Consider the following 27,088-nt stretch of genomic DNA (forward strand, 5'->3'; position numbering starts at 1 on the left):
TGATATGCTTTTTGTGCACTATACACCTGAATTTGGTAGAGTGAGAACTCTACTTCAGTGCCAGATGTTTCTTCTAAAGAAGCTTTAACATGTCTTTTTTCTTTTTTCTTTTGTTTTTGGTAAGAATTTTAACATGTCATGTATGGTGTTAATTGTGGAACTTCGCCAATATGCACGTTGTTTCATTTTGTGGTCTGAATTTGAATATAATTTTAAATTCCTTGGACACTACTGAAAACACTGATTTAGGTTTTGTAAATATTTTGCAGATCAATGCTAGTGACAATCAGTCATCATCAACAATCGAAGCCAAAATTCATGACATTGTGCAGATGAACCTTGTCATGGCTGACTCAAAACCTAAGTGTTTGGTGGGTTTTATTTGGTAAAACCTGCAGTAAATTTTCCTTTTGTTTTGCATAACCTCATTTTCTTTTTTCAAGTAAACATAATTAGATCTATACAGGTAATTGATGAAATTGATGGAGTCCTAGGTGATGGTAAAGGGGCAGTGGAGGTCATACTAAAGATGGTAATCAGTAAATATTTCTAGATCTTTGTCTCTTTAAGGAAATTTTCATTATTCCTGGGCAGTCTTGCTGATTGCTGCTTTCAATACCTTTTGTTCTCTTCTCTCATTGGAGCATCTCACCTTTTGCATAGTTGTGCATCTTTGAAATGTTACATGCACTAGAAAATTTGGAATATGGTCCACGAATGGATGAAGTGTCCTCTGCCTCTCCCAAGGGACAAGAAGTCAGCTTTGGCCTGGGTCAAAACCCTACTGATAGATCGGCAACCATCGTGCTTCATTTCTAGAACCTGAGAATTGAATTTAAAAAGTCAAACTCACACTGGATTGTAAAAAGGGCAAACCCGGTGCCGAAGGCTTTTGCACAAGTAGAGCCACACTCACACAGGATTCTAAGGAATGAAAATAAACCAGAATTTTGGGGTAGTTTAATCGAAGGAAATGCCATTAAAGAGAAAAGGAAGATTTTGAAGGACTGTCATTTTATTGGCTATGGTTTCTGGTGCAAATGTTGGGCATTTAAGTGATGCCATATAGATAAACACAGGGTATTGAAGATGAGGATGTTGAGAACTTGATATGTATGTACGGAAAGTTAGGAGTGTCAAAGTGAGGAATTATCATGTCAGAGCTGAGTTGGGAGTAACTCTGATGTATGATAAGTTTTGAGAAAGTCATTTAAGGTGACATGATCGTGTTCAACAGAGGCCTTGGCATGTCCTACTCTGGTCTGTAATTTGATTCAGATTGAAGGAAACAAAGAGCAAGGCGCATGCCTTAAATAATCTTATAACTTCCAAGGAAAGCATGGTTCTAAATCTCGGTCGAAGCATGAAGTTTTGGAAGAGATATCTGGCTTTCACAAGAAACTGAGATGAGACTGCAGTGCAGAGTAGAAAGAAATTCCCACATTTTAACCCAACTCAATCAGTTTTGACCTGAAAACCTAGTATAAGTGTCACTGATTCCCATCAAAACGTGAGAAAACCTAGTTGAAAAGTAGAACAGATACTATTGAGTCTCACTTATCCCCCGAATCACTTCTTTAATGTTTTAATACTTATTATTACATTTTCTTAATATATTTAATGTTTTATGTTGGAATATCTACAATGGAAGATTTTTACCTTATTAGGAGACTTATGGAAAACTAAAGTAAAAATGATCTTCAAATGGTCTTATGGACCTAGAAGAAGCTTATGATAGTCCTTAAGAGTTTTAATTTGACAAGTACTATAGAAAAGAAATGTTGCAAGTAAATTTGGACATGGTTAAAGATACATATGATAGTTCAATGACATGTGTAAGAACCGGGGGGGGGGGGGGAGTGATAGAATTCCCTATTACAGCTGGGTTACATGAAGAATCAACTTCAAGCCCGTATTTGTTTGCACTTATAATGGACGACTTTACCAAGGACATTCAAGGTGAGGTTCCTTAGTGTATGTTTTTTGTTGTTGATGTTGTTTTGATAGATGAGATTCAAGTAGTGATTAATACCAAGTTAGAATCAAGGAGGAGAAACTTTGGAAGCAAAAGGCTTTAAATTAAGTAGAACAAAAAATATTGAAGCTTGAAGAGAAGATTCCAAAAAGTGATTATTTTAGGTACCTTGGCTTAATTATAATAGAGAGGAAAAAAAGTGATATAGAGGATGATGTTTCCTAAAGAATTAAAGTATGGTAGATAAATTAGAGAGATGTGTTCTAGGCATTGTGTACTCGATGTATTCCTTAAAGCTCAAAGGTTCGTATGACTAGCTATAACTTATGGTGCAGGGTGTTGTGATGTTAAGAAGCATCATAAGATAAACATAATGTAGCATAAATGAGGATGCTAAGATGTATGGTGGAAAAACTAGGAAAGGTAATTGAGGAATGATCATACTAGAGTTGGTTTGGGAGTAGCTCCAATCATGGTAGGAAATCTCGCTCTCGAGGGAGATCTCGCTACCATGAAAAACCGAGATCTCGATCATCTCGGCGAGATCTCGGTCGACATATGCCATTTTTTGGGCGTCAACTTGGTGGCCCATCTCGGTGGTTTTAGGGTCCCAATTGGATTAAAACTTGGTATTTAACCTATTTAATGACTTTTGAACACACTAGTGGCCTTGGATTTGTGAGAAAACAGCCCTAACTATGATTTCTAAGTCTACCCATAGTGTGAAACCGAAATGCTGTAGGATTAGAGAATGCAAGGTTATATAACATGTAATATAAAACCATTAATGCTGTAGGATTAGAGAATGCAAGGTTATATAACATGTAATATAAAACCATTAAGGCATATAAATGAAAATCAAGTGTATCAAATACATTAAATAACTTAAATGTTATCAAGATAACATTCATATGAGTATTACAATCTTGACTTTTGTGAATAGAATGATAAAAGTATACAACCGTTAGAAGTTCTATATAAGTCATTAACGCATAAATTCATAAGACAAGTAGAGGATGATTGAGCTTTCTTTGATGTTGTAGATGTGCTAAGAGTAGTTGCAAGTGAAACTTCGGCTGAAATCTGCCAAAAATTGGGTAAAAATTGAGAGTTCCAGCGAGATATGACGAGATATAGTGAGATATAGCGAGATATGGCGAGATCTCAAGCGAGATATCGCATTTCACAGACCTCGCCCTTGATCTCGTCTCGGTTATGAAAAAACCGAGATATCTCGCGAGATCTCGTTGAGATCTCCCACCATGGCTCCAATAAATGATAAGCTACAAAAAAAGTCAATTGATGTGGCACAACCATGTTCAAGGAGGCCTTCAAATGCCCCTACACACGGAAGCACTTTAATCAAGATTAAGGAATTAGAAGAATTAGGGGTAGACCTGAGATGACTTTAATAGAAGTGGTGAGAAAAGTTATGCATAGATTAGGCCTTGTATGTAGTATGGTCTTAAATAGAGCTGATTGGGAGGCAAAGATCATGTATCCAATGCCGTTTAGTTAGGACAAAGCTTGTTTTTATTGTTACTTGAGATATCATATATAATTTATTAAATGCCCTCATTTGAATCCAACAAAAATAGTAATAAGTCAAACTTCTAAAGAATGAAAATTTTGACCCCCAATTTAAGAATAAGACTTCAAATTTGACGATTGGTACAATTTTCAACTTTCTAACGATGGGTCATCTATACATCTTGAAATTTCATAAATCTTAATGTGATTTTTTTTTTGTTGCTAAAATAGTAAAAAACAACTAAAATAGAACACGAGAGAAAGTGAGAGAGAGGTTTTTCCTATTAACTTATGGAAAGGTATAGAGAACGTAGGAAAGACCTTCATATGGTATTTATTGACCTAGAAAAAGCTTATGATAGAGTCCCTAGAGCGTTAATTTGGCAAGTACTAGAGAAAAGAAGTGTTGCAAGTAAATATGTAGATATAGTTAAGGATATGTATGATGGTTCGGTGACTAGTGTTAGAACAGTGGGGGGACAAAGTAATGAATTCCCGATAACAGTTGGGCTACATCAATGGTCAACTTTAAGCCCATATCTATTTGCACTGGTAATGGATGAATTAACCAAAGACATTCAAGATGAGGTCCCCTGGTGTATGCTTTTTGCGGATGATATTGTGTTGATTGATGAGACCCAAGTGGGGATTAATACCAAATTAGAATCATGGAGAGTAGCTTTGGAATCAAAAGGCTTTAAACTTAGTAGATCGAAGACAGAATATCTAGTTTGTAACTTTAGTCATGATCGGGCAGATGATGAAGTGGTGATACTTGACGATAAAGAGATTCCTCAGAGTGATTGTTTTAGGTACCTAGGTTCAATCATAAGTAAAAGAGGTGATTTAGAAGATGAGGTTTCCCAAAGAATTAAAATAGGGTGGATGAAGTGGAGAGGTGCATCCGGGGTCTTATGTGATCGGCGTATTCCATTAAAGCTTAAAGGAAAATTTTATAGGACCGTTGTCCGACCAGCTATGATGTACGGTGCAGAGTGTTGGGCTGTTAAAAAGAATCATATAGATAAACTCAGTGTAGCAGAAATGAGGATGCTAAGATGGATGAGTGGCAAAACTAGGATGGATAAGATAAGAAACGATCATATTAGAGTTGGTCTGGGAGTTGCTCCCATAAGTGATAAGCTTAGAGAAAGTCGTTTGAGGTGGCACGGCCACGTTCAACGGAGACCTATAAATGCTCCTGTTCGGAGAAGTGATATAATCCATATTGAAGGAACTAGAAGAGCTAGGGGTAGACCTAAGATAACCTTAGGAGAAGTGGTGAGAAAGGATATGTATAGCTTAGGCCTTGTATCTAGCATGGCCTTGAACAGAACCGATTGGAGGGCAAGAATCCATGTAGCCGACCCCATTTAGTTGGGAAAAGGCTTATTGTTGTTGTTGTTGTTGTTTTCCTGTTACATGTACTTTTCTTCTTACGTGTTGTTATTATCCATATAGGACTCAACCGCAAGATGCATCTTTCTATACAGTGGAATTGCGTTAAAGACTAATGTAACCATTGATGGCAACCTTCATCTTAGGGTAAGAGAGAGAAAAATCCTACTGAAAAAGTATATGATACAAATGTCAAGTATCACTTTAATGTTTCATAGATATTATTGTTTGAAGATTATATTTCTTGGTGATCAAAACAATTATATATTTATGGGTTTTCTAAGAAACAATCTCTATGTGTGGTCTTGATAATCTTCATGGTTATCTATGAATGAACAAAATGAAAAGAATAACAGCAATGGTTACAACAATCAAGGACAATTAAGTCATTTTCATAAAATTCACACATATATGTTTTTTAAACTTTTATCAACATTCAGTTTCTTCATTTATAACTATAAATATCTCCGTGAAATTATCGGTGTTGAAGTATATACACTTGGGCTATTTACTGTTCACGACACTATTCACGTGAACAGTAAAAAAATCTGTTTTTACTGTTCACGGTAAAATCTGTGTTACTGTTCATGTGAACAGTATATGCTAGTGATGCTACTCTACTTTCTATTTCTAATGTTGGAGTCTTGCTACATAAGTTTTGGGAGTTTTTAGAAAGCATAGTTTCTATTTTGGTGGTAGTTTTTATTTTCAGAACTTTCTATTTTTAGAGCTAGGCAGTTACTAAAGTTGTAATTTTTTGTTTCCTTTTTCTAGAGGACAATTACTTGTCTCTCAAGTTGTTTAGATTCATTAGAAGCTATAAATAAAAGGGCTCTGTGATTCTAGACTCTTAAGCAAGAATCACAGGCCTCTTCTACTTGTTCTTCATCTCTCTTCTCTCTTTTCTTTGTTCTAGTTCAGCTGTTGTTTTGATTATTTAATTCTTGTTTTCTAACATGGTATTAGAGCAAGTTTAATAAACCTAGGGATTGTTTTCTCTCTCTTGGCTGCCCAGTTTTTTTTTCCTTTTTCTTATCTATGGTAGCCCCAACCTTCGCTGCAATAATTGTGAATGGCTGTCCTTCTTCTTTGACTTTTGAAGCACCAAATATCTATGTATTAATACTACAAAAAGGCCCCAAGCTTTTTGGGGATATGTTTACCTATTTGATTCAACTGAGGCTGATACTACCCTATTTTTTTGTGCAAATTTGAAGTTCGATCTGCACTATACTGATGTCTTGGGATTCCTCTTGATTCTTGCGAAGATATGCCCATAATTCGGATTGCAAGACCTAAGTATTGTCTTCCATTGTTTGTGCTATAAGTTTTGCTGCAAGTCATATACTAGTACCCTATTTCAATGAATTTCTCTGTTCTGAAAAATTCTGCTGCTATCGTCTTGCTTTACTACGGCTTCCGTTGTTTATTTCAGAATCAAGTTTAGCCTTCTTTTTATCTAAAACTTCTACAAAGACCTAGAAGACTACTTTTCCTTCATATCAAGATCTGTTAGAGTTTCAAATCTAGCAGAAGTTTGTTGCTATGGTCCGAGATCTGATATTATTTGCTACTGCAACTACTGTTATTGCACTTCTTCTGAGTGGATTGTTGCAGCAACTACTGCAATTTTGAGATTCCAAGCTAGTTCAATATTTTTTTTTCCTGATCTAATTTGCTCCTGCCTAAGGGTTAGCGGTGGTCCAGAATTTTTTCCCCCTTGGTGCACAAGACTTTTTCCTGTGAGACGATTTTTTGCTGCTTGATCAGCTTTCTTGGTGAATAATTCACTACTCTGTGGCTGCTACTTTTCCTTCTTGGGTTTCTTTTGTGCTACTTTAACATGCTTGTCATTGGTCATCATCAATTGTCCACGTGTAATGCTACACGTGAGGGGGAGAATGGTACCTTATTCTATATCTACTCAAGATGTGCTGATGGATATTATTTGTGAAGATCTTTGCCCTTAATTTATGGCATTCTACGATAATATCATTACCTATCTTTACCTATATTGCCCTTTTACCAACCTACTTGGTCCGCAGTAACCTATACTGTCTTTTGCCTTGCCTACTTGGTCCGCAGTAACCCATATTGTCTTTTACGTTACCTACTTGATCCGCAGTAACCCATACTATATTTTACCTACCTACTTGGTCCACAGTAACCCATACTGTCTTTTACCTTACCTACTTGGTTTGTAGTAACCCATACTGTCTTTTACCTTACCTACTTGGTCCGCAGTAACCCATACTGTCTTTTACCTTACCTACTTGGTTCGCAGTAACCTATACTGTCTTTTACTTTACCTACTTGGTTCACAGTAACTCATACTGTACTTTACCTACCTACTTGGTCCGTAGTAACCCATAATGTTTTTTGCCTACCTACTACTTGCATTCTTATGAAGCATTTATATGGAATTTGGAGTTATAATTTTGAAGATCTAGCGTGGATATTTCTCCCTACTACCGGCATTACGTGGATAATGTTTTTTGCCTACCTACTACTTGTGTTCTTATGAAGCATTTATATGGACTTTGGAGTTATAATTTTGAAGATCTAGTGTGGATATTTCTCCTTACTACCGACATTATATGGATAGTGTCTTTGATCCTGCTATATTTATGGACTTTGTTCGTCTTCAACATCGTCGATTGTTCTCAATATTAGATGGTTCTATTGACATGAAGAATTAAAGTTTTTTTTTTAAGTTGGTGCTGATTATCTCCTGGGTGAAGTTTTCTCAGTGTTTATCGACATCTGCCATTGCTACACAATTCAAGATTGGTGCTACTTTTCAAGTTTATTCTTATTGTGCAAGCTGAAGTTTTCTTTGTGTACACTCTAGCTTGAGGGGGAGTGTTGAAGTATATACACTTGGGCTATTTACTGTTCACGACACTATTTACGTGAACAGCAAAAAATCTGTTTTTACTGTTCACGTGAACAGTAAAATCTGTGTTACTGTTCACGTGAACAGTATATGCTAGTGATGCTACTCTACTTTCTATTTCTAATGTTGGAGTCTTGCTACATAAGTTTTGGGAGTTTTTAGAAAGCATAGTTTCTATTTTGGTGGTAGTTTCTATTTTCAGAACTTTCTATTTTTAGAGCTAGGCAGTTACTAAAGTTGTAATTTTTTGTTTCCTTTTTCTAGAGGACAATTACTTGTCTCTCAAGTTGTATTATATTCATTAGAAGCTACAAATAAAAGGGCTCTGTGATTTTAGACTCTTAAGCAAGAATCACAGTCCTTTTCTACTTGTTCTTCATCTCTCTTCTCTTCTTCTTCTTCTTTCTTTTCTTTGTTCTAGTTCAGCTATTGTTTTGATTATTTAATTCTTGTTTTCTAACAATCGGAATGTGCCACATGTTTCAGATGTCCAGTTTAGCATTTCGTGGTCTTGATAGTCTTCATGGTTATCCCTGAATGAACAAAATGAGATGAATGACAACCATGGTCACAAGAATCACGGGCAATTAAATCATTTTCATAAAATTCACTCATATTTTTCTACTTATATCAACGTTCAGTTTCTTTATTTATAAACTATAAATTTTACATAAATATCGCCACGGAATTATTGGAATGTGCTACATGTGTCATTTATGAACTATAAATTTCACATAAATATCTTCTCGGAAGAATCGAGAGAGAGAGAGAGAGAAAGGAAGCGATTGGATCAGAGAAAGGAAGAATCGAGAGATGGAAGCGATTGGATCAGAGAAAGGAAGACTCAAGAGAGAAGAGAGGATGAATAAGGAAGTAATCGGATCAGAGAAAGGAAGCATCGAGAGAGAGAGAAAATAGGACAAATAAGGAAGCAATCGGATCAGAAAAAGGAAGCATCGAGAGAGAGAGAGAGAGGGAAGCGGATAAGGAAGCGATCAGATCAAAGAAAGGAAGAATCGAAGAGAGCAGACAAGGAAGCGATCGGATCAGAGAAAGGAAGAATTGATGGATCGTGCCCTCATCTAAAGCCCAATATTAGTGGTTCCTGTCATAATAAGAGGTGAATCTTCATGGTAGAATTACCGATTGTGAGCCTAAGAGGATTAGAGAAATATAGCTTGGTTCCTGCCAATCTCTTCTGCCCAATCACTTGTTCCCCACATTTGTTATCCCCAATCAAGCAAACCCCTTGAATTTACGGTCCGATAAAGGCATGATTGTGTAAGGGGTGTGGGCTAAGAGAGAAGCCCATGGAGTAAACGCGGAGTCCCTTGAAATCGACTAGAGAAGTGTTGGATTATGGATCGTAAGCGCACTGGTTAATGGGAGAAGTAGAGGGATCAGGTGACAGGGAGAGAGATATGAAGGAGTTGATATAGGATTTGCATATCAACGTGAGATATGAAGGAGAATGACAAATCCTGGGGTCACCTAGCAAATCGGTGAAATCTTTCCACTTGGGCCAACATCACATTTCTTGTCAATCTCATCCACTTCTCTAATGTCTGTCTCTGGGTCATAATCTCTCACCAACACTGCAACTCTGTCATCTCCCATCTCTCTCTCTCTGCTGAACATCTCTTTCTCTAACACTCCCACACTATTGGTTGTTCTCATCTACCACTACCCAGAAACATGATACAGAAGGAAGAAACAGAAGCAGCAGAAGGGAACCAGAAAGAAACAAGGGGAAGCTCAGATAGAGAATGCGAAAAGAAATAATGGGTGATGCCGCCTTTATATAGGAGTAGATGATGGCGCAGAAAGGCAACTATCCATCAGCAGTTGTTATTTCGCAGCCTTGTCAATGCCGAAAAATCGCCTAAATCACGTGCCCAGCAAAGCAACACTCCCTACTACACACTCACCTAAATCATCAAAGGGAGTTTTGCTTTGTTTGACACGTGATTTAGGTGACTTTTCGGTCTTGAAAAGGCTCCAATTTAACAACTGCTGATTGATGTTTCCTTTCTGCGCCATCATCTTCTCCTATACAAAGGCAGCATCACCCATTATTTCTTCTCACATTCTCTATCCAAGCTTCTTCTCATTTCTTTCTGATTCCCTTCTGCTTCTTCTGTTTCTTCCTTCCGTATTGCATTTCTAGGTAGTAGTAGATTAGAACAAACAATACTGTGGGAGCATTAGAGAAAGAGAGATTCTGCAGAGAGAGAGAGATGGGAGACGAGAGAGAGTTGTAGTGGTGGTGAGAGAGTGTGACCCAGAGATGGACATTAGAGAAGTCGAAGAGATTGATAAGAAGTGTGATGTTGGCACAAGTGGGAAGATTTTCTTTTCACCGATTTGCTAGGTGATCCCATTTGCAGGATTTGTCATTCTTCTCCATATATCATGTTGGTATGCTGGCCTTCCCATTCATCAGTCACTTATAGCTTATTAACACTGTCATTGCAATTTCTCTTTTAACATTTTGCAGGATAAACTCATTGGTAATGCATGAAGACTTCTTTAAGTTTGGTTCATCAACCTGTAAGAGTCTTCACAATACTAATTGAATAGTGATTTTCTGGTCAAATTTACAATATTTTTGTAGGACAGAAAATGCCTGAACCTATTAACATCCTTCATTTTGCTGAGAAATTGTCTGATCATAAGTTGGGAGTTATGGCTGAAATATTCATGTTTACTGAATTTGGTTACAAAGTTTATCTTTGTATAGTTTTCAATTTTGAATCAGCAGCCTCCCCATGGATTTGCCTTGAAAGAAATCTAAGCTGAACTTTGTCTTGCATGGGATGGATTATCCTTACAACATGATTGTCTTGTTTATCGCTTGCAAATTGTTGTCTATGCCTCAATTTAATATACTGATAGTGTCGAAGCGAGTGTTTTCTTGATTGCAGCATCCCTAGTCTGCTATATGTTAATGGATAGGCTTGATTTTGCTTCGAAAAGGGATTCTCCTTTTTTTCTTCAGCTGACAGCAAATATCTTATTTGCCAAGTTCTTTGACTTTTTGCTGAATCAGCTGTATTGATTCTTAAAATGTGACTGGGTATGCAGGTTATTAGATAGGCTGATCTCCTTTATTTGAAGGCTTGAAGTGTACTGCTGGAGAGAACTTTAGAACATAGGAGACTATTTCTTCCTCATCTGTTTATACAGTTTTTGTGAGTACATGCTAGTATTTTCTGAGGAGTAAATACACACTGTTGCATGGAATTAGGGTTTCTTCCATGATGGTTGAGAGCGATGGATTAAGGTTTGAGTGGTCAGAAAGGGGGAAGACCTAGATTTTATTTTCTACTATTCTTTTGGGGGGTGGGAGGTGATAATCAATCCACATGTGGGGCTTGTTTAGAGGTTATAAGAAGAATGGCTTGGGTCTAGTTACTGAAATCCTTGTTGGAGGGTGACGAAGAACATTTGAACAGATATGTATGATGTTTTAGATCCTCTTAACCAGAACTTAAATGTATCACACCAATGTAGCACTTCCTAGGAACCACTGGGTTTCACACCATAAGGTGTAGATTGTCAGTCTTGATTTGGGTCTTTTGGGGAAAAGCAGACCTGAGAAGTAGGGTGCTATGGTGGGCTTGACAGAGGAGAACTAGTAGAATGGGAAGAAGGGGAATATGCAGGAAAAGGGGAAAGAAAATCCACAAATGAATTCACAAATAACTCTCAAAAACTTCCTATCTCAATTCATCCTAATATTGGCTGGATTATAAGCATGTATTTAGCGAAAATGAAACATATTCTAGTTGAAGTATGATATAAAAAACAAAGTGATTCTCTAACTTAATCCTACCTACGGAGTGCAGAAATATTTAAAGTACTGAATTAACTAGTTCTAGCCCTTGTTGGACCAGGTACTTGTTGCATTTGGGCTTCCAATGTCCAGCATGTTTATCCAATAAATCAAGTGACGCTACATCAGGGAGCTTTTGCACCAATGGTGTTTTGACCTTAATTTTGTCCACTTTTAGTTGTAATTTCTATAAAGTCCTCGGATGGTACCTCACTCCATGTACATGCGTGTAACTATGTAAATCAACTTTCTGCAAATATTTTAAAATTGATTTTTTCTGAAAACAAGAATTTTCTTTCCTTTAGAGTTTGCTGCGTTTTGTATTTCGATTTTGACTTGTCTTTGTTTTGGCTTTTTCTGAAACCTTGTGCGGAAACTTTGTGTTCTTGACTGTTGTTTACTTGAAATTTATTTTCTTGAGAGGCTAGACTCATCTTGGTTCTTCTTCCAGTCTTGTTCTTCCCTTTTAATTTTGTTTCAAGTTAGCATCCACTTTTAGTTGTAATTCCTATACTGTCCTTTCTTCTTCTTCTTTTTTCTTTTGTTTTGTGGGGGGGGGGGGGGGGGACGTTCTATCTTCATAACCCTCGAAATTTATTTTTATTAACCCGATTGCCATTCTTTCTAAGTTCTGATACATTTACAAGTTTGTTGATGCCTTCAAATTCTTGAGACATTTTATTTTTGGGTGGGTCAATAATGAATCAAACCGGGTTTTTAGAACGATGGGTTGCATCACTGCTGTTTAAGCTCAACAAACCATGCTTAGGAGAAAGAGCAGTCATAGGAGTTTCTAGAACCATGTGATGTCACTAGACTCACTACCATTACAAACATTAATAACCAAGTTCATATCCTTTGCAATCTTGACCATTATTTGCTTGCAACAAGCCTTTGAGCAGCCCTTTTCACCTTTTGTTTGAGTATCTTAAATTTTTGGGTTGTGGGCCTGTAACCAAAAAAATGTGTTCGAACTAATAATGGACACGTTGGATGTGAAGTTCATAATTAATTGGCTAACAGATTTTTTTCTTCTTCTTTTCCCTAAGACACCCTTCTGTCTATTTCTGTGTTCCAACTTTATCATTTGTCACTAGTAGAACGGATATTTATTTCAGTTCCATTTTAATCTTAAAGTTATAAATTATAAGACAGTCGAGGGTACTTTGTTGTAATAATAGATAGTAATTTTTGGCTTTTCATAGTAGTGTTTTTTTTGGCTTTTCATAGCTTTGTTAACGCTTAGTTCACACTCAGAAGGCAGCATTCTTAGAAGACTAAGCAACCAAAATAATTGGGCTTTGATTCATGTGTGTATTCCATCTGAAAGGAGAATTCCTTGCTTTTCTTTAAATTCATTTTAATAGGAAAATTTGTCTTATTCTGAAAAGAATATTAGATTCACTCAGTTTGTCTTTTGATTGATCATGTTCTTATCTGACTTGCTTTGCTGTGGTGCATCTTTTTTCTTTTTTCTGCTGCATCAGTGAACGTGTCAGGTTGAACTCTTGCTCAACATGGATAGGGTGCTTGAGGCGAATGAGCTTAGAATTCACATTAATTTTTAATAGGATATCTGCCCCTTTCTTTTTCATTTCATTTGGTTTGTGACTCATTATGGTGACTGCTTGTTGAGTTTGTCTTCCTTAACAGTCATGGCTAATGTAGTCTCTCTCTTGATTCATAGGTGAGTCTGTAAATTCTATGCCAAGAAGAGAGTTCTCTTGTGCAAAATGCTGGTAACCTATCTACAGTAATTTTCACCTGGATCAGTAAATGTTTATTGCATCATTCTTCTATATGGCTTTGACTTGTCTGTGTTAGTAATTAACTTTTATTTTCCTAATTATACTTTTACTTGCTGGTGCAGCATTTGTTAAAGAGATCTACTCATAAGACCAATATATACCTCCTTAGAAATTTGCAGTTGCTCCAAACATCAATAAATGCCTTATGGGATCGTGATTGCCATTTCAATAATATAGTCTATAACTGTTGAAAGTTTCTCAATGGATTTTTATGCTGTTCCTAAATCATAAATACCTACATTTGGGGAATGTAAAATTTCCATCAATCGTCTGTGAAAAATCTTTACTGTCAGTAATTAGTTTTATCCTTCCATATTGGTGGATTTACGGTCAACAATACTCCAGTTTGTCTGACAATTCTATAGTCGGAAACTCTCTAGTTGTAACTGATAATTCCTTGGTTATTGGACAAGAATTCCCTGATGTTGAAACTTGCAGAAGAGCTAAGAGATTGCTATTTCTTTGCATTCTGATCTTCGAATTGTAAAATCAGATTGAAGTCGGTTAATTGCCAAGTGCTCGCAAGAAGGATGTCCATGTGGAAAAATGTCCAGGTGTTTCAACCTTTACTATTAGAACTTATATGGAGAGCACAATTGTGAAGGAGTTCAGCAGGCATCTGTAGGTTGGGTTGCCAGGTCTGTAGAAGCACGGCTTCGAGATAAATCACAATACAAACCAAAGGAGTTACTGCAAGACATACGTAAACAGCATGGAGTCGCTGTGTCAATGCAGGCTTGGCATGGGAAAGAATGTACGTTTCATGGAACTTTTGAAGGAGGATATCATTTACTTCCTGCATACTGTGAGCAAATCAGAATGACAAACCCGTAAAGTATTGCATCAGTATTTGCCATTGGCCAGGAAAACTGCTTCCAACACCTATTCATTTCTTACTGTGAGTTGATCTATGGCTTTATCAATGCGTGTAGGCCACTTTTGGAGATTGACAGAGCACATTTTAAAGGAAAATACTGGGGAACTTTATTTTGTGCTGCAGCTATTGATGCTGATGATACATTATTCCCATTGGCATTTGCCATTGTTGACATGGAGACTGATGAGAATTGGTCTGAGATGCGGATGCTTCTTGGAGTCGACACAGAGCATGCCCAGACTTACAATACTATCTGACTGATCAAAAGGCATAGTGGAAGCTGCAGAGACTCATTTTCCAACTGCTTTCCATTTGTTTTGCCTGCGCTATGTCTTTGAAATTTTTTTATGAATTCAAGGACACAATGTTGGTGAACGTATTCTGGAATGCTGTTTATGCCCTAACGGCTGTTGAGTTTGAAGCGAAAATTGCTGGTATGGTGGAGATTTCACAGGATGTTATACAATGGTTTCAGCGCTTTCCATCTCATCTTTGGGCTGTAACATATTTTGAAGGTGTGCCATATGTGGCCTCTTCACCTAAGGTATCACAGAGCTGTTGTACAACTGGGACTTGAGGATCATGTGCTCCCAATTGTGCAAATGATGGAGTATATTTGTCATCAGCTGACATCTTGGTTTGATGAACGTCATAACAGAGGCATGGGTTGGACCTCAATTTTATTGCCTTTTGCTGAGAAGCGCATTCTTGAAGCGATTGCAGATGCTTTTGCTATCAGGTTCTTCATGCAAATGAGGTGGAGTTTGAAATTTTGTCGACCGAGGGGGACAAACATCGTGGATATATGCTGCTGCCATTGTTCATGTAGTCGGCGGCAGAACTATGGTCTACCATGTGCCCATGCTGTTGCTGCACTGATTTCTTGTGGGCATAATGCCCATTTATTTGCTGAGCATTGTTTTAGAGTTGTCAGCTACCTTGAGGCCTATTTATAGAGAATAAAACCAATGGAAAGAGCTTGGTGAAAGAGCAGATGGTGGAGGTGCCAAAGTTGACATCACAAATACACCCTCCCAAGACTCGTTGACCATCTGGCTGACCCAGAAAGAAAGTGCTTCGCATAGAGACCTTTAAGCGCCCAAAGAGGATTGTCCAATGTGGTCGTTGTAATTATGTTAGGACATTCTCAAAAGAAATGCTCAATGTAAGTTTAATATTATGTTTTGAGAATAGCTTTAGGTGAGTATGTTTGTTTACCATATTCAATATCAAATAGAATTAATGGCGTACCCTGTAATTTTACCGTTTAAATTATTTGATTGTGACTTGGTATTTATTTCCCATCTGAAGGGAATTTTAATCTCCAATCCGTATCTATTCTAATATCCAGTACCCCAGTTTTGTGGTTCTACAACAGTATGCACTGAACATCTGCATCATTGGTCGTTAGTTTACTTCTTCATGGGTAGCTCTGAAAGGTATAGCAAAAACAAGTAACTTTATCATTTTGGTTACGGCTCAAGTCCCGAAGATCTCTTGAAATTTAGGTCACCATGGCTGGGGAATGCACTACCCCCCTTGTCTCTACTGAACTGTATGGTGTTTTCGACATACAGTCAGTTATCTAGACCCGTTTCAACAAGTTTAAGAATGTCCATGATCAAGTCCTAAGACCCCTATTGAACTCTGTAAAGCACATAATCAGTTCTGTTGTGAACAGCATTCACAGGTGAGTCTATATGGTTGTTAAGCTAGTTGTCCTTTAAGAATCACAGGATAGTTGAAATGTTGAATTAAGGAATTCCAGTCATTCTGAACCTTGCTCTGCTTCTGAAACTGACAAGCCAGTGAATAAGCCTTTATCAAAGACACCCGAGCCTCTTAGAATCAATGAGCATGTTAATGAAGTAATGTGGCATGAAAGTTGAGATGCCTTCAATGGTGAAGATCAAGATAATATTCTGTATTCCAGCCTAAATATTGCTGGTACCAGTAGTTTGTTCATTCACTCCAAATGAATTAATGAGCTTTCTTGACTAACTGTTGCCCAGTCCATGTCTGATGACTTAATATTGTCTTCAGTTGCAAATGGTATTGAATTCACCAACTTTGGATGCATTAGTTTCTTTGCGAAACAGAAGATTAGTGCCGAATGGTAGGATTTCAATTCAAATAAGTTACTAATATAGGTTGAAATGCTAGAAGAAATCAAATCCCACATGGCTTGACAGCCATCTATACCAGTAGCTTTGAAAGGTTATGAAGAAAACACCATAGACTTTACTTCATCCAAGGATGGGAAAGCAGAAAGACTCCTATTATCATCTTCTGAAACACAAGAATGGAAAAGACACTCCACAAAGTATGCATCAAGGGGACTTGAGGAAGAAAAAAGATTCTTGAAATAAGATGCAAATTCGAAGACCATAACTCTAGGATTAGAAGGTTTTTGATCACTAAAGAGGAAACCAAACTTTCTTTGATGACAATGGACTTGAGAAGTAGCATGGGAGAATATAGCATTACAATCCCCGCTGTTGTTGAAATTGCACCTAGCTTCTTGGAATCATATAGTTTCCTCAGCATACAGAATCCATTGGAGATTGGAGGCAGAGGGACTGGTGGTCCTCTCTAGAAAATCCTCATCAAGAAGGCAGCCATTAAAAAGGAGATTCTTTAGTTGATCAATTTGGCCAAAAACCTATTCTATTCCGTTTCTTTGGAAAGACAAAATGGCTGGCTAACTTGATGGAAAGAAAATCGCAATTCAGGACAAAGCATGTCAAAAAATGGAATGACTTATGAATTTTGGGAGAAATTATTGGTGAAATGAAAAGAATAAGATTATAGTCAGAGAAAGGTTATAATAATAAAATAAAAAAAATAAAAAAAAAGTCAGATCCTAAAGAAACAAGGTTTTGTACTTTTGTTGCTTTAGTTTTAGGGAATTTCCTTCAAAATTATGCCCTTCAAATATCGAACACATAACTTGCTATTAATGGGTCAAGTAATGACTTAAGCAAGTTAAATGTTCTAAAGGGACAAGAATAATCTTGAAAATAAATTTTTTTTTTTTTGTTGAACCAATGACCTCTCCACTGAGAAGCGGGTTTCTAACCATCCTACTACTCCTCCATTGGCTTAAAAATAAATTTTTGCGACTTGTTTTCTTGTCTCCCTCTACTATTTTTTATTTTTTTTTGTTTTCTTTCAATTATTATCTTCGCAAGGTTTCGAAAGATTTGGATCATGGATAGTATTTTTAAGTTAGAATGTGAAGGCAATATTGAAAATGGATAAATAAAAACTAATGGAGACTAACGATGTTAATGATAAAAGGGTCTGAATTGAATAACTCAAAGGTGACGTTAACATAGGGGGGTAGGGCAAGTCAGGGTTGGAATTGAAAATTTTCATACGAAAAATAAATTAAAAATTAGTTGATTTGTTTACTATTTTACATAAAATTTGGTCTTTTCTTTGCAAAACCCATTTATTCAAAATTAAAGTTTTGAATTCTCAAGAGGGAATATCCAAGTTAATGAGTTGAAATTTCGGGTCTCGATATTGTTTTACATAGAATTAGCAAATAAAATATATATATATATATATATATATATATATATTATATTTAACTATATCACATTATATATTTGAAATTGAAATATTTGTTGAATTGGTTTTGAATCAATAATTGTTTTCTTTATTTTATCGAATCGATTTTGCCTTTTCCGAAGAAAAACCCACAAAATGCATCCTGAAGTTTTTTCCCGCCAATTAACAATTGGCCCGATATAAGAAATTACAAAATTGCCCCCATCAGTAAAAATATATAGGGGGCAAATGTGCTTGTATTCTACGATTCTGAGCTCCTCGCGCCGAGTGAAGAACCCTTTTTCCCGCCATCGGTTCAGATGAATATGGACATGGACATTCCCCTTCCGGAAGAACTCGAATGGCTTGAATCGAACGCTCTGATCCCAGAAGAAGAAGATGAAGTAGGTTACTACTATCCAGAGGAGGAAGAAGAAGTTCAAGAACAGCAGCAACGAAAGGTTCTTGAACCTCCTCCTGCAACTCAACCTAGTTCATCCATCTCTACTTCACATGTTAAATCAACCTCCGCGGCAGATCTATCATTATCACCTAAAAACCAGATCAAGGACAAGAAGAGGCCGCGGTCGGATGAGTGCCGCGCTGATGTGTTATCTTCCGGAAATGAATCTTCCGATGGAAAACGGAATAGAGTGGATTCTCCTCCTGAAACTGAAGTTGATGACGACTGGCTTGGGAATTCACCGCCAAAGGAGAATATGGACTCTGCACCTCCGGTCGTTCAAGAAGAAAAGTTTATTTCTCGGTTTATGTCGGAGATTGAAGGAGCTTATATGCCGATAACTGGACCTTCTGGTGATAGGGTTTATGCCAAGATGAGCTGTTTTGAGGTGAATGATTATTCTAAGAAACTTAGGGTGCAAAGATACGCAAATGGTATGTCCAACTTCAGTGTGAACCATTCCAATTCGTTATTTCATGTCATTTTTGATTGTAGAACACATATTCCTCAACGCGTAAACTTAGGTTATAAGGGTTCTGATAGATGTTGAACTCTTTCTACTATAATATCTCTTTTGCTCAGACTCTACATTATAGTTGCCGTAGTTATTATATTCCAATGGTTAACAGAGATGAATATACCTTAAATTGTCAATATCATGCTGTTTCTGTTGAGTTATCTAAGTCATACTCAAATATAGTTGAGGTATTTGAGTTATACCCAACTTATGTTCTAATATAGGTCATCGGATCAGTTACGATCCAAAGGTGTAATGGGCCTTTATGGGAGAGTCCAACTAACCGTAGAACCTAGTGTTGGTCTCTAAATACTGCTGGAAGCAACGATCTGGGTATTCCAATCTAGAGGTGTAATGCTTTAAGCAACCTTGTGCTTAAACCCTAACCCTAATAGTTTCCTACAAATCCTATATTTCTGAATTCTGTTTCGGACTAGTCATGGTTGATCATTACTAAACAATGTCCGACATTTTTTTCTTTGGGGGGGGGTGGAGGGGTGAGACTAAACATTATTTGTTACTGGAGAGATTTCTTGAACTAAAAGTCCTTACCTCTTTGCAGATCTTATCTCAAAGCCTATCAGTGTTCTAATGGAAAACGTGGAACAAGAGGCTTTGATAAAGGTATATATTTTCACTGATAATGTCTTGATGGAACTATATATTATATGCAACAAAGTTAAAATTGATAGGCTGATTCTAACATTGAGAGATAACTTCACAGTTTCCTAGTTTTATTTCCTTATTGTTTTCTTGTCCCCTAATATTATCAATTTTAGTAAATTGTAAATGTGAAAGGATGTGCCTATTAAAATTAGAGGGCAAACTGTCAAGGAAATTTGAATATGCAAACATTTGTTTTTATTGAAGGCTTTGAAGATAAGCTCAGAATCTCCTGATAATACGATGCTTCCTGAAGTACCAGTGGTTACTGAACAACTTTGGGTGGACAAATATGCACCAAAGTCGTTTACTGAGCTTCTTAGTGTTGAACAGACAAACCGTGAGGCAAGTTATCTCAATAAGTTGTGGTTTTCTGGGATGTTGTTGATTTACTTTAGAGCATCTACCCCTGTCGGTCCTGTGCTTCAATATTTATTTATAGTTTGTCGATGACCTACAGGTCTTGCTATGGCTGAAACAGTGGGATTCTTGTGTATTTGGATCTGAAGTGAGGAATACTGGAGATGATGTATTGTCTGCACTAAGAAGACATTGTGTGCGCTCTCAAAATAAGAAATCATCCGAGATGAGTTCTTTTGGAATGAAGAAAGGATTCCCATTGAGTTATCAGACTTTAGGACATTCAAATGGCATGTCAAAAGAAAATGACAAATCAAAAAGCATTCAGGAACTATGGAACAAGAAATCAAGAACTACTAGTCCCCTAGAGCATAAGGTGAGTCAGTGATAAAGTTTGTAACATCATTAACAACACTCGAAATCTATTTTACACTCTTGTAGTTCTTTTTATATGCAATGGATGCAAATTATACATATACATGGCTTAGTTAAATTTACATGGTAATCTCATATTGTGTGTTTAGTTAGTGTAAATCGTAGTTCCTTGCATTACCCACCGTAAAATATTCTTTTTTTCTTCCTTTATTTAAACCATCAATATTAAGACAATACATGACAATTCAGGTTGCAGAAAATATAAAGCACTATTTGGATTCCAACAACAACAATATTACTAGAAGTATCATTAACGAAAAAAAATGAACAGATCTTCATCAGAAAAATTTATGAGGGTGAATTTAGTTATGTAGGATGGTATGACTGAAAACTTTTACCCTCATCAAAATGATGAAAGCAATTTGTTGCAAGGAAAACAGGACACAGTTGGGTGAAGGGGGGAAGGATGAAGTAGGCGATGGTTGATTCAATATTATTAGTGGTTCAGCTACCTTGTCTACATCCACTACCAAGTCAATACTCACTTGCACTTTTCCGTTATGCTCCTTACAATTGTTTCTTCCAGGATCACAAATTAACCCTTACAATGCAGTTTTCCACCTGGCTCACCATGAACTTTTGGTTGTTTTTCAGGCTCGCAAGTCAACAATCCAGTTTTTCACTTACAACAATGAAAATCCATCAATATCTCACTAAACTCTTTGAAGATGATTGATTGTTTATTCATTTGTCTCCCACCAAATCTCTTTGAAGAGTGATTGAGTGTTTCCACTCAAGATGTAGAGCCTCTAAAAGGCAATATCAAGGTGCGGAATTTTGATCATCTCGGTTACTACTGAGATGACCGAAATTCCGGAATCTTTTATTCACATTTCGACCTTAAGTTTTGGTGGGTTTTTGGGGTCCTCCTAGTTTGGTTTTCGAATTCAGTCTAATTTGAGGCCTAAAACCTAACTCAAGTGGTGTTCTTGATTGGCATATGTTAGATTGCATATAGGTGAAATTGGAAGTTTGGAACATGAATTTTAACCAATGAAAATATAGATATGATACAAGAGAACACTAAGATCTTCATTAAAATGCAACAAAAAAGACAACAACTAAAATTAAATATTCAAATAGTCAAGTACAACTGTAGAAGTCAGTAGTCAATAGTACACGGTTAAAACAAAATAAGTGTATGTCATAACAATATATGAATAAATTACAAATTATAAATTTACATTACACATCACACTTATGAATAACCTAATAATAGTTGTTCTGCTATGGTGGCTCCATCATCTCAACCCTATAGGCTTGCCTTTGCGAATGATGGACATACTCAGCCTATGTCACCGAATGGTGCTCTCTATGGTCGGACACTACCCTTATGTAGGTGGCATCATCCTCTTAAAACAACCATCCCATCTTAAAGAAAGTGTCATAAGTTTAAGGACTGCGGTAAAAATCGGAAAGTGTCATCAGATTTTTCAAACTTTTTGATTTCGTTGCATATTTTGTCTCACCAAGTACCAGTATAGCGACACAAGATTTAATACCTTGGGCAAGATTTACATATTAAAGCACAAAACAAAAAAAAAAAAAAAGACAAAAAAGAAGAAAAGAATGAAAGAACTCTTGAAAAGTAGAGTAGGCAAGTTAAAGAACCTGTAAGGCATGCTTGATGCATCACCATGTTTGTCTATAGTGCTCCAACCAATTCGTACACTTCCCTATGGTCCTGGATTTCAAATTACTTCATGGAAAACATTGGCCTGGCTGAAACTTGACATGTGAACATCTGACATATGATTCCACTTGACTGCAAAACATTGGCCCCATTTAATCTTCCAAATGGCTGAGTTTTAGGAAATTTTTAGGTAATGCTTCCTCATTATATGACAGCAGAAATCTTTACCCTTTTATAAATTATGGAAAGTTTACTTATAACATGAAAATTGAAATAGTGATGTACTTTCTGACTAGGCTTGTTTCGTATTTTAGACTAATTATGTGCAACTATATTTTTTAGCAAGGGGAATTGCAATCTTTTGATTGCAGTCTTCTATTCAAACTAAAAACAGTACATCAGCACAATTGCAAATGAGTTGAAGTAGCACAGGTTGTTCCTAAAATAAAAATAAAGTAGAAGTGTACAATAAGTTTGCATTGTACATTCTGGAATCTGCAGAAGAATTTTATTGGTTATTTTGATCAACCCCTGCCCCCCAAAAAGAAAGAAAAAAGGCCCAAGGGGGGGGGACTTTGTCTCTGTCATAGCCAATGGTTAATGAATATGTTACTTGCAGTGGAATTGAAATTATGAACAGGATTCAATAAAGATTGGTTTATTTATCTCTTGATCTCCAATCACATTTTTTAGGTGGCTTCCAGGTGATGAAAATTAAAAAACATATATTGATCTCATCACTTTGCAGGTTCTTTTACTGTGTGGACCCCCGGGGCTTGGGAAGACAACACTTGCCCATGTGGCTGCTAGACATTGTGGCTACCGTGTAGTAGAGGTTTGATGCTTTTCATGTAAACTGCCTTTAAGCTTTGTTGTATCCACTTACAGCCTTGTGTGTTTCTTGGTCATTGATCTTTGGTTACTCATGGTTACTTTTGACTTGGTTCAAATCCTTAGGCAAAGAATTTATCTAGAATGATTCTCTGAGGATTTCTTCTCATAATGAGGATCCTTATCTTATCATATCTGATGTATTCACAGGATTTTCTTGTATCAGTTAGGAGTTGCTTACAACCGTCTGTTAGTGCATCTCTGTGGTTTACATCTTTGTCTATGTTAATCATCTACAATTTTCAAATCTTTTAAAACATTAATCTATTATCATTAAAAAGATTACTATCTGTATCACTGTCAGTGCCATTTCCATCTCTGATGTATATGTTGCATGTGGCAAGAACACTACCTATTTTGAAGTTTCTGGGTTGCATATCACTATTTATTTATTTTTTTAATTTATGATAAATTTCCATCTTGGTTGTCCACAGACTGAATCTAATTTGGAAGAAAAATATTTAATTTGTAGGAATTCAAACTTTTGCATAGTAATGACATGCTTTTTTATGCACTATACAACTGAATTTGGTAGAGTGAGAACTCTACTTGAGTAACAGAGGTTAGAAGCTTTGACATTTCGTGTATGATGTCAATTGTGCAACTTCACTTATATGCAGGTTCTTTCATTTTGTGGTCTGAATTTGAGTATACTTTTAAATTGCTCGGGCACTACTGAAACACTCATTTAGGTTTTGTAAATTCTGTGCAGATGAATGCTAGCGACGATCGGTCATCATCAACAATCGAAGCCAAAATTCTTGACGTTGTGCAGATGAACTCTGTCATGGTTGACTCAAAACCTAAGTGTTTGGTGGGTTTTATTTGGTAAAACCTGCAGTAAATTTTCCTTTTATTTTGCATAACCTCATTTTCTTTATTCAGGTAAAGTTAATTAGATTTCTACAGGTTATTGATGAAATTGATGGAGCCCTAGGTGATGGTAAAGGGGCAGTGGAGGTCATACTAAAGATGGTAATCAGTAAATATTTCTAGGTCTTTGTCTCTTTCAGGAAACTTCCATTATTTCTCTGTAGTCTTGCTGATTGCTGCTTTCAATACCTTTTTGTTATCAATTTATCATCTCCCAGTGTAGCATCTCACTTTTTGCATAGATATGCATCTTTGTCATGTTATGTGCACTAGAAAATTTGGGATATGATCCATGAATGGATGAAGAATCCTCTGCCTCTCTCAAGAAGTCAGCTTTGACCTGGGTCAAATCCTACATGATGTATCGGCAACCATCGTTATTCATGTCTAGAACCTGAGAATTGAATTTAAAAAGTCAAACTCACACTGGATTGTAAAAAAGGGCAATCCTGGTGCAGAAGGCTTTTGCACAAGTAGAGTCTGCACTCACGCAGGATTCTAAGGAATGAAAATAAACCAGAATTTTGGGGCTTTTTGATAGAAGGGAAATGCCATTAATGAGAAAAGGAAAATTTTGAAGGATTGTCATATGATTGGCTATGGTTTGTGGTGTGAATGTTGGGCTTTTAAGAGAGGCCATATAGATAAACTCAGGGTATCGGAGATGAGGATGCTGAAATTTGATATGTATGTAAGGAAAGCTAGGAGGGTTTTCAGTGAGGAACTATCATGTCAGAGCTGAGTTGGGAGTAACTCTGATATATGATAAGTTTAGAGAAAGTCATTTAAGGTGACATGACCGTGTTCAACAAAGACCTTGGCATGTCCTAGTCTGGTCAGTAATTTGATTCAGATCGAAGGCACCAAAGAGCTAGGCACGTGCCTTAAATAATCTTATAAGGAAAGCATGGTTCTAAATCTCGGTCGAAGCATGAAATTTGAAGGAGAGATCTGGCTTTCATAAGAAACTGAGATGAGACAGCAGTGCAGTGTAGAAAAAAATTCCCACGTTTTGACCCAACTCAGTCAGTTTTGACCAAATCTCAAAAAGTTTTGACCTAAAAACCTTATTAGTGTCACTGATTCCCATCAAAACGTGAGGAAACCTAGTTGGAATATGGAAGAGGTACTATTAATTCTCACTTATCCCCCAAGTCGCTTACTTAATGTTTTAATATTTATTGGTACATTTACTTAAGATATTTTTTGATGTTTTATGCCAGGAATATCTACAATGGAAGATTTTTACCTTATTAGGAGACTTGTGGAACGGTATAAAGAGTGTTAAAATGGTCTTATGGACCTAGAAGAAGCTTATGATAGTCCCTAGATTGTGTTAATTTGGCAACTACTAGATAAAGGAAATGTTGCTAGTAAATATAAGGACATAGTTAAAGATATGTATGATGATTCTCGATTAACAGTTGAGTTACATGAAGGATCAACTTCAAGTCCATATTTATTTGCACTTATAATGGATGATTTAACCAAAGACATTCAAGATGAGGTTCCTTAGCATATGCTTTTGTTGATGATAATGTTTTGGTAGATGATATACAAGTAGAGACTAATAGCAAGTTAGAATCATGGAGAGAAACTTTGAAAGCAAAAAGCTTTAAATTAAGTAGAACGATGACGAAATATCTAGTTTGAAACTTTGATCGTGATTGAACAGAGAAGATTTTACAAAGCGATTATTGTAGGTACTTTGGCTCAATTATTAATAGAATAAAAAAGGTGATATAAAGGATGATGTTTACCAAAGAATAAACTTAAGTGGATAAAGTGGAGAGATGTGTTTGGGGCCTTGTATAATCAATGTATTCCTTTAAAGCTCAAATGAAAGTTTTATAGGTTTGTCTTATGACCAGCTATGAGATGTATTATGCAGAGTGTTATGCTATTGAGAAACATCATATAAATAAACTTAATATAGTAGAAATGAGGATGCTAAGATGGATGAGTGGCAAAACTAGGAAAGATAAGGTGAGGAATGATCATACTTCGATTTGGTCTAGGAGTAGCTCTAATAAATGATAAGCTACAAGAAAGTCAATTGATGTGGCGCAGCCATGTTCAAGGAGGTTTTTTAATTCCCATGTACACAAAAACAACTTAATCAAGGTTAAGGAATTAGAAGAACTAGGGGTAGACCTAAGATGACTTTAATAGAACTTGTGAGAAAAGTTATGCATAAGTTAGGCCTTGTATCTAGTATGGTATTGAATAAAGCTGATTGGGAAGCAAAGATCATGTAGCCGATTCCTTTTAGTTGGGAGAAAGCTTCTTGTTGTTGTTGTTACTTGAGATTTCATTCATAAAGTATTAAATGCCCCGATTTGAATCCAGAAATAAAGTTGTAAATCAAATTCCTAAAGAATGAAAAAATTGATCTCCAATATAAGAAAAAGAATTAAAATTTGATTGTTGGTACAATTTTAACTTTCTAATGCTGAATTTTTACACATCTTCAAATTTCACAAATCTTAAGGCCATAAAAAATTGCTGGAAAAGTAAAAAACAACTAAAATAGAACGAGAGAATGGATGCCTCAACCCCAAGATGCATCTTATTAACTTATATTTTTCCAATTATATATATTTTTCTTCTTACGTGTTGTTATATCCGTATATGACTTAACCACATGATGCATCTTTCTATACAGAGGAATTACGTTAAACGACTAACGTAACTGTTGGATTCTAGTATTCTACTAGGAGTTCAATTAGAGTTTGTATTCATTTAAAAATTATATTCCTTGTAATAGTGTACTTCTTTTTAATTATAAATAAAGGGCTTGAGATCATTGATCAATAAGCCATTCTACCAACATAGTGTTTCTCAACATGTCATCAGAGCCTAATTTCGATTAGGATCTTTTTTTTTTCCCTGCAAAACCAATCGTAGATTTCCTGCAAAACTAATTGCAGAATTTCTCTTTCTTTCTTCTGCAACCACCGTTGCAGAATTTTTCAGAAATTCTCACTTCTCTGAAACTTTTTGCAACTAGCTCCCTGATTACCACAATAGGGAAGAAAAAAATCAGAAGGAAAGAAGAAGAAAAGAAAGAGAAGAAGAGAAACACAACCACCTCTGCTTGTCGATGCTTGTTGCATCGCTTCAAAACTCACCGCTGCTCACTGCTAGCAAGTAAAAGAGAAAAAAGAGGCAAGTAGAAGAGAAGAAGCCGTCCTACTTTGAATCAAACCAGGTTTTCTCCTCCTCCCTTCTCCTACCTTCTCCTCCACGGAACAACTATCGTAGGTTAGAGGGGTTTGGTTTTGTAAGTTTAAATTCTTTCAGGGATATTTTGGTAATTTTGCATATTGTTATGGGCTTATTTGAAAATTTATAAATTTTTCAGGGGTTTGTGTAAATA

At 36.3% G+C, this 27,088-nt stretch overlaps 1 protein-coding gene and 1 pseudogene across 2 annotated transcripts in view; both read left to right on the top strand.

The window, feature by feature from the left end:
* Window positions 1-542: 542 nt before the first annotated feature.
* LOC149009802 (uncharacterized) lies at window positions 543-15,766 on the top strand (annotated as a pseudogene). The gene is made up of 2 exons (XR_016174364.1): window positions 543-5,050; window positions 13,122-15,766. The product of XR_016174364.1 is annotated as an uncharacterized LOC149009802 (transcript).
* Window positions 15,767-18,158: 2,392 nt separating this feature from the next.
* CTF18 (P-loop containing nucleoside triphosphate hydrolases superfamily protein) overlaps window positions 18,159-27,088 on the top strand; it is a 38,113-nt gene continuing 29,183 nt past the window's right edge. Inside the window, exons 1-7 of the mRNA XM_089161572.1 lie at window positions 18,159-18,771; window positions 19,417-19,478; window positions 19,725-19,862; window positions 19,978-20,253; window positions 22,694-22,780; window positions 23,549-23,650; window positions 23,746-23,811. Of these exons, the coding sequence (XP_089017698.1) occupies window positions 18,195-18,771; window positions 19,417-19,478; window positions 19,725-19,862; window positions 19,978-20,253; window positions 22,694-22,780; window positions 23,549-23,650; window positions 23,746-23,811 (1,308 nt within the window). The 5' untranslated portion in view covers window positions 18,159-18,194. The remainder of the gene's footprint in view (window positions 18,772-19,416; window positions 19,479-19,724; window positions 19,863-19,977; window positions 20,254-22,693; window positions 22,781-23,548; window positions 23,651-23,745; window positions 23,812-27,088) is intronic.

This window comes from Hakea prostrata, chromosome 7 (genome assembly GCF_041222555.1).
Source record: "Hakea prostrata isolate BN-2017 chromosome 7, UWA_Hpros_2, whole genome shotgun sequence".
Classification (NCBI taxonomy): Eukaryota; Viridiplantae; Streptophyta; class Magnoliopsida; order Proteales; family Proteaceae; genus Hakea; species Hakea prostrata.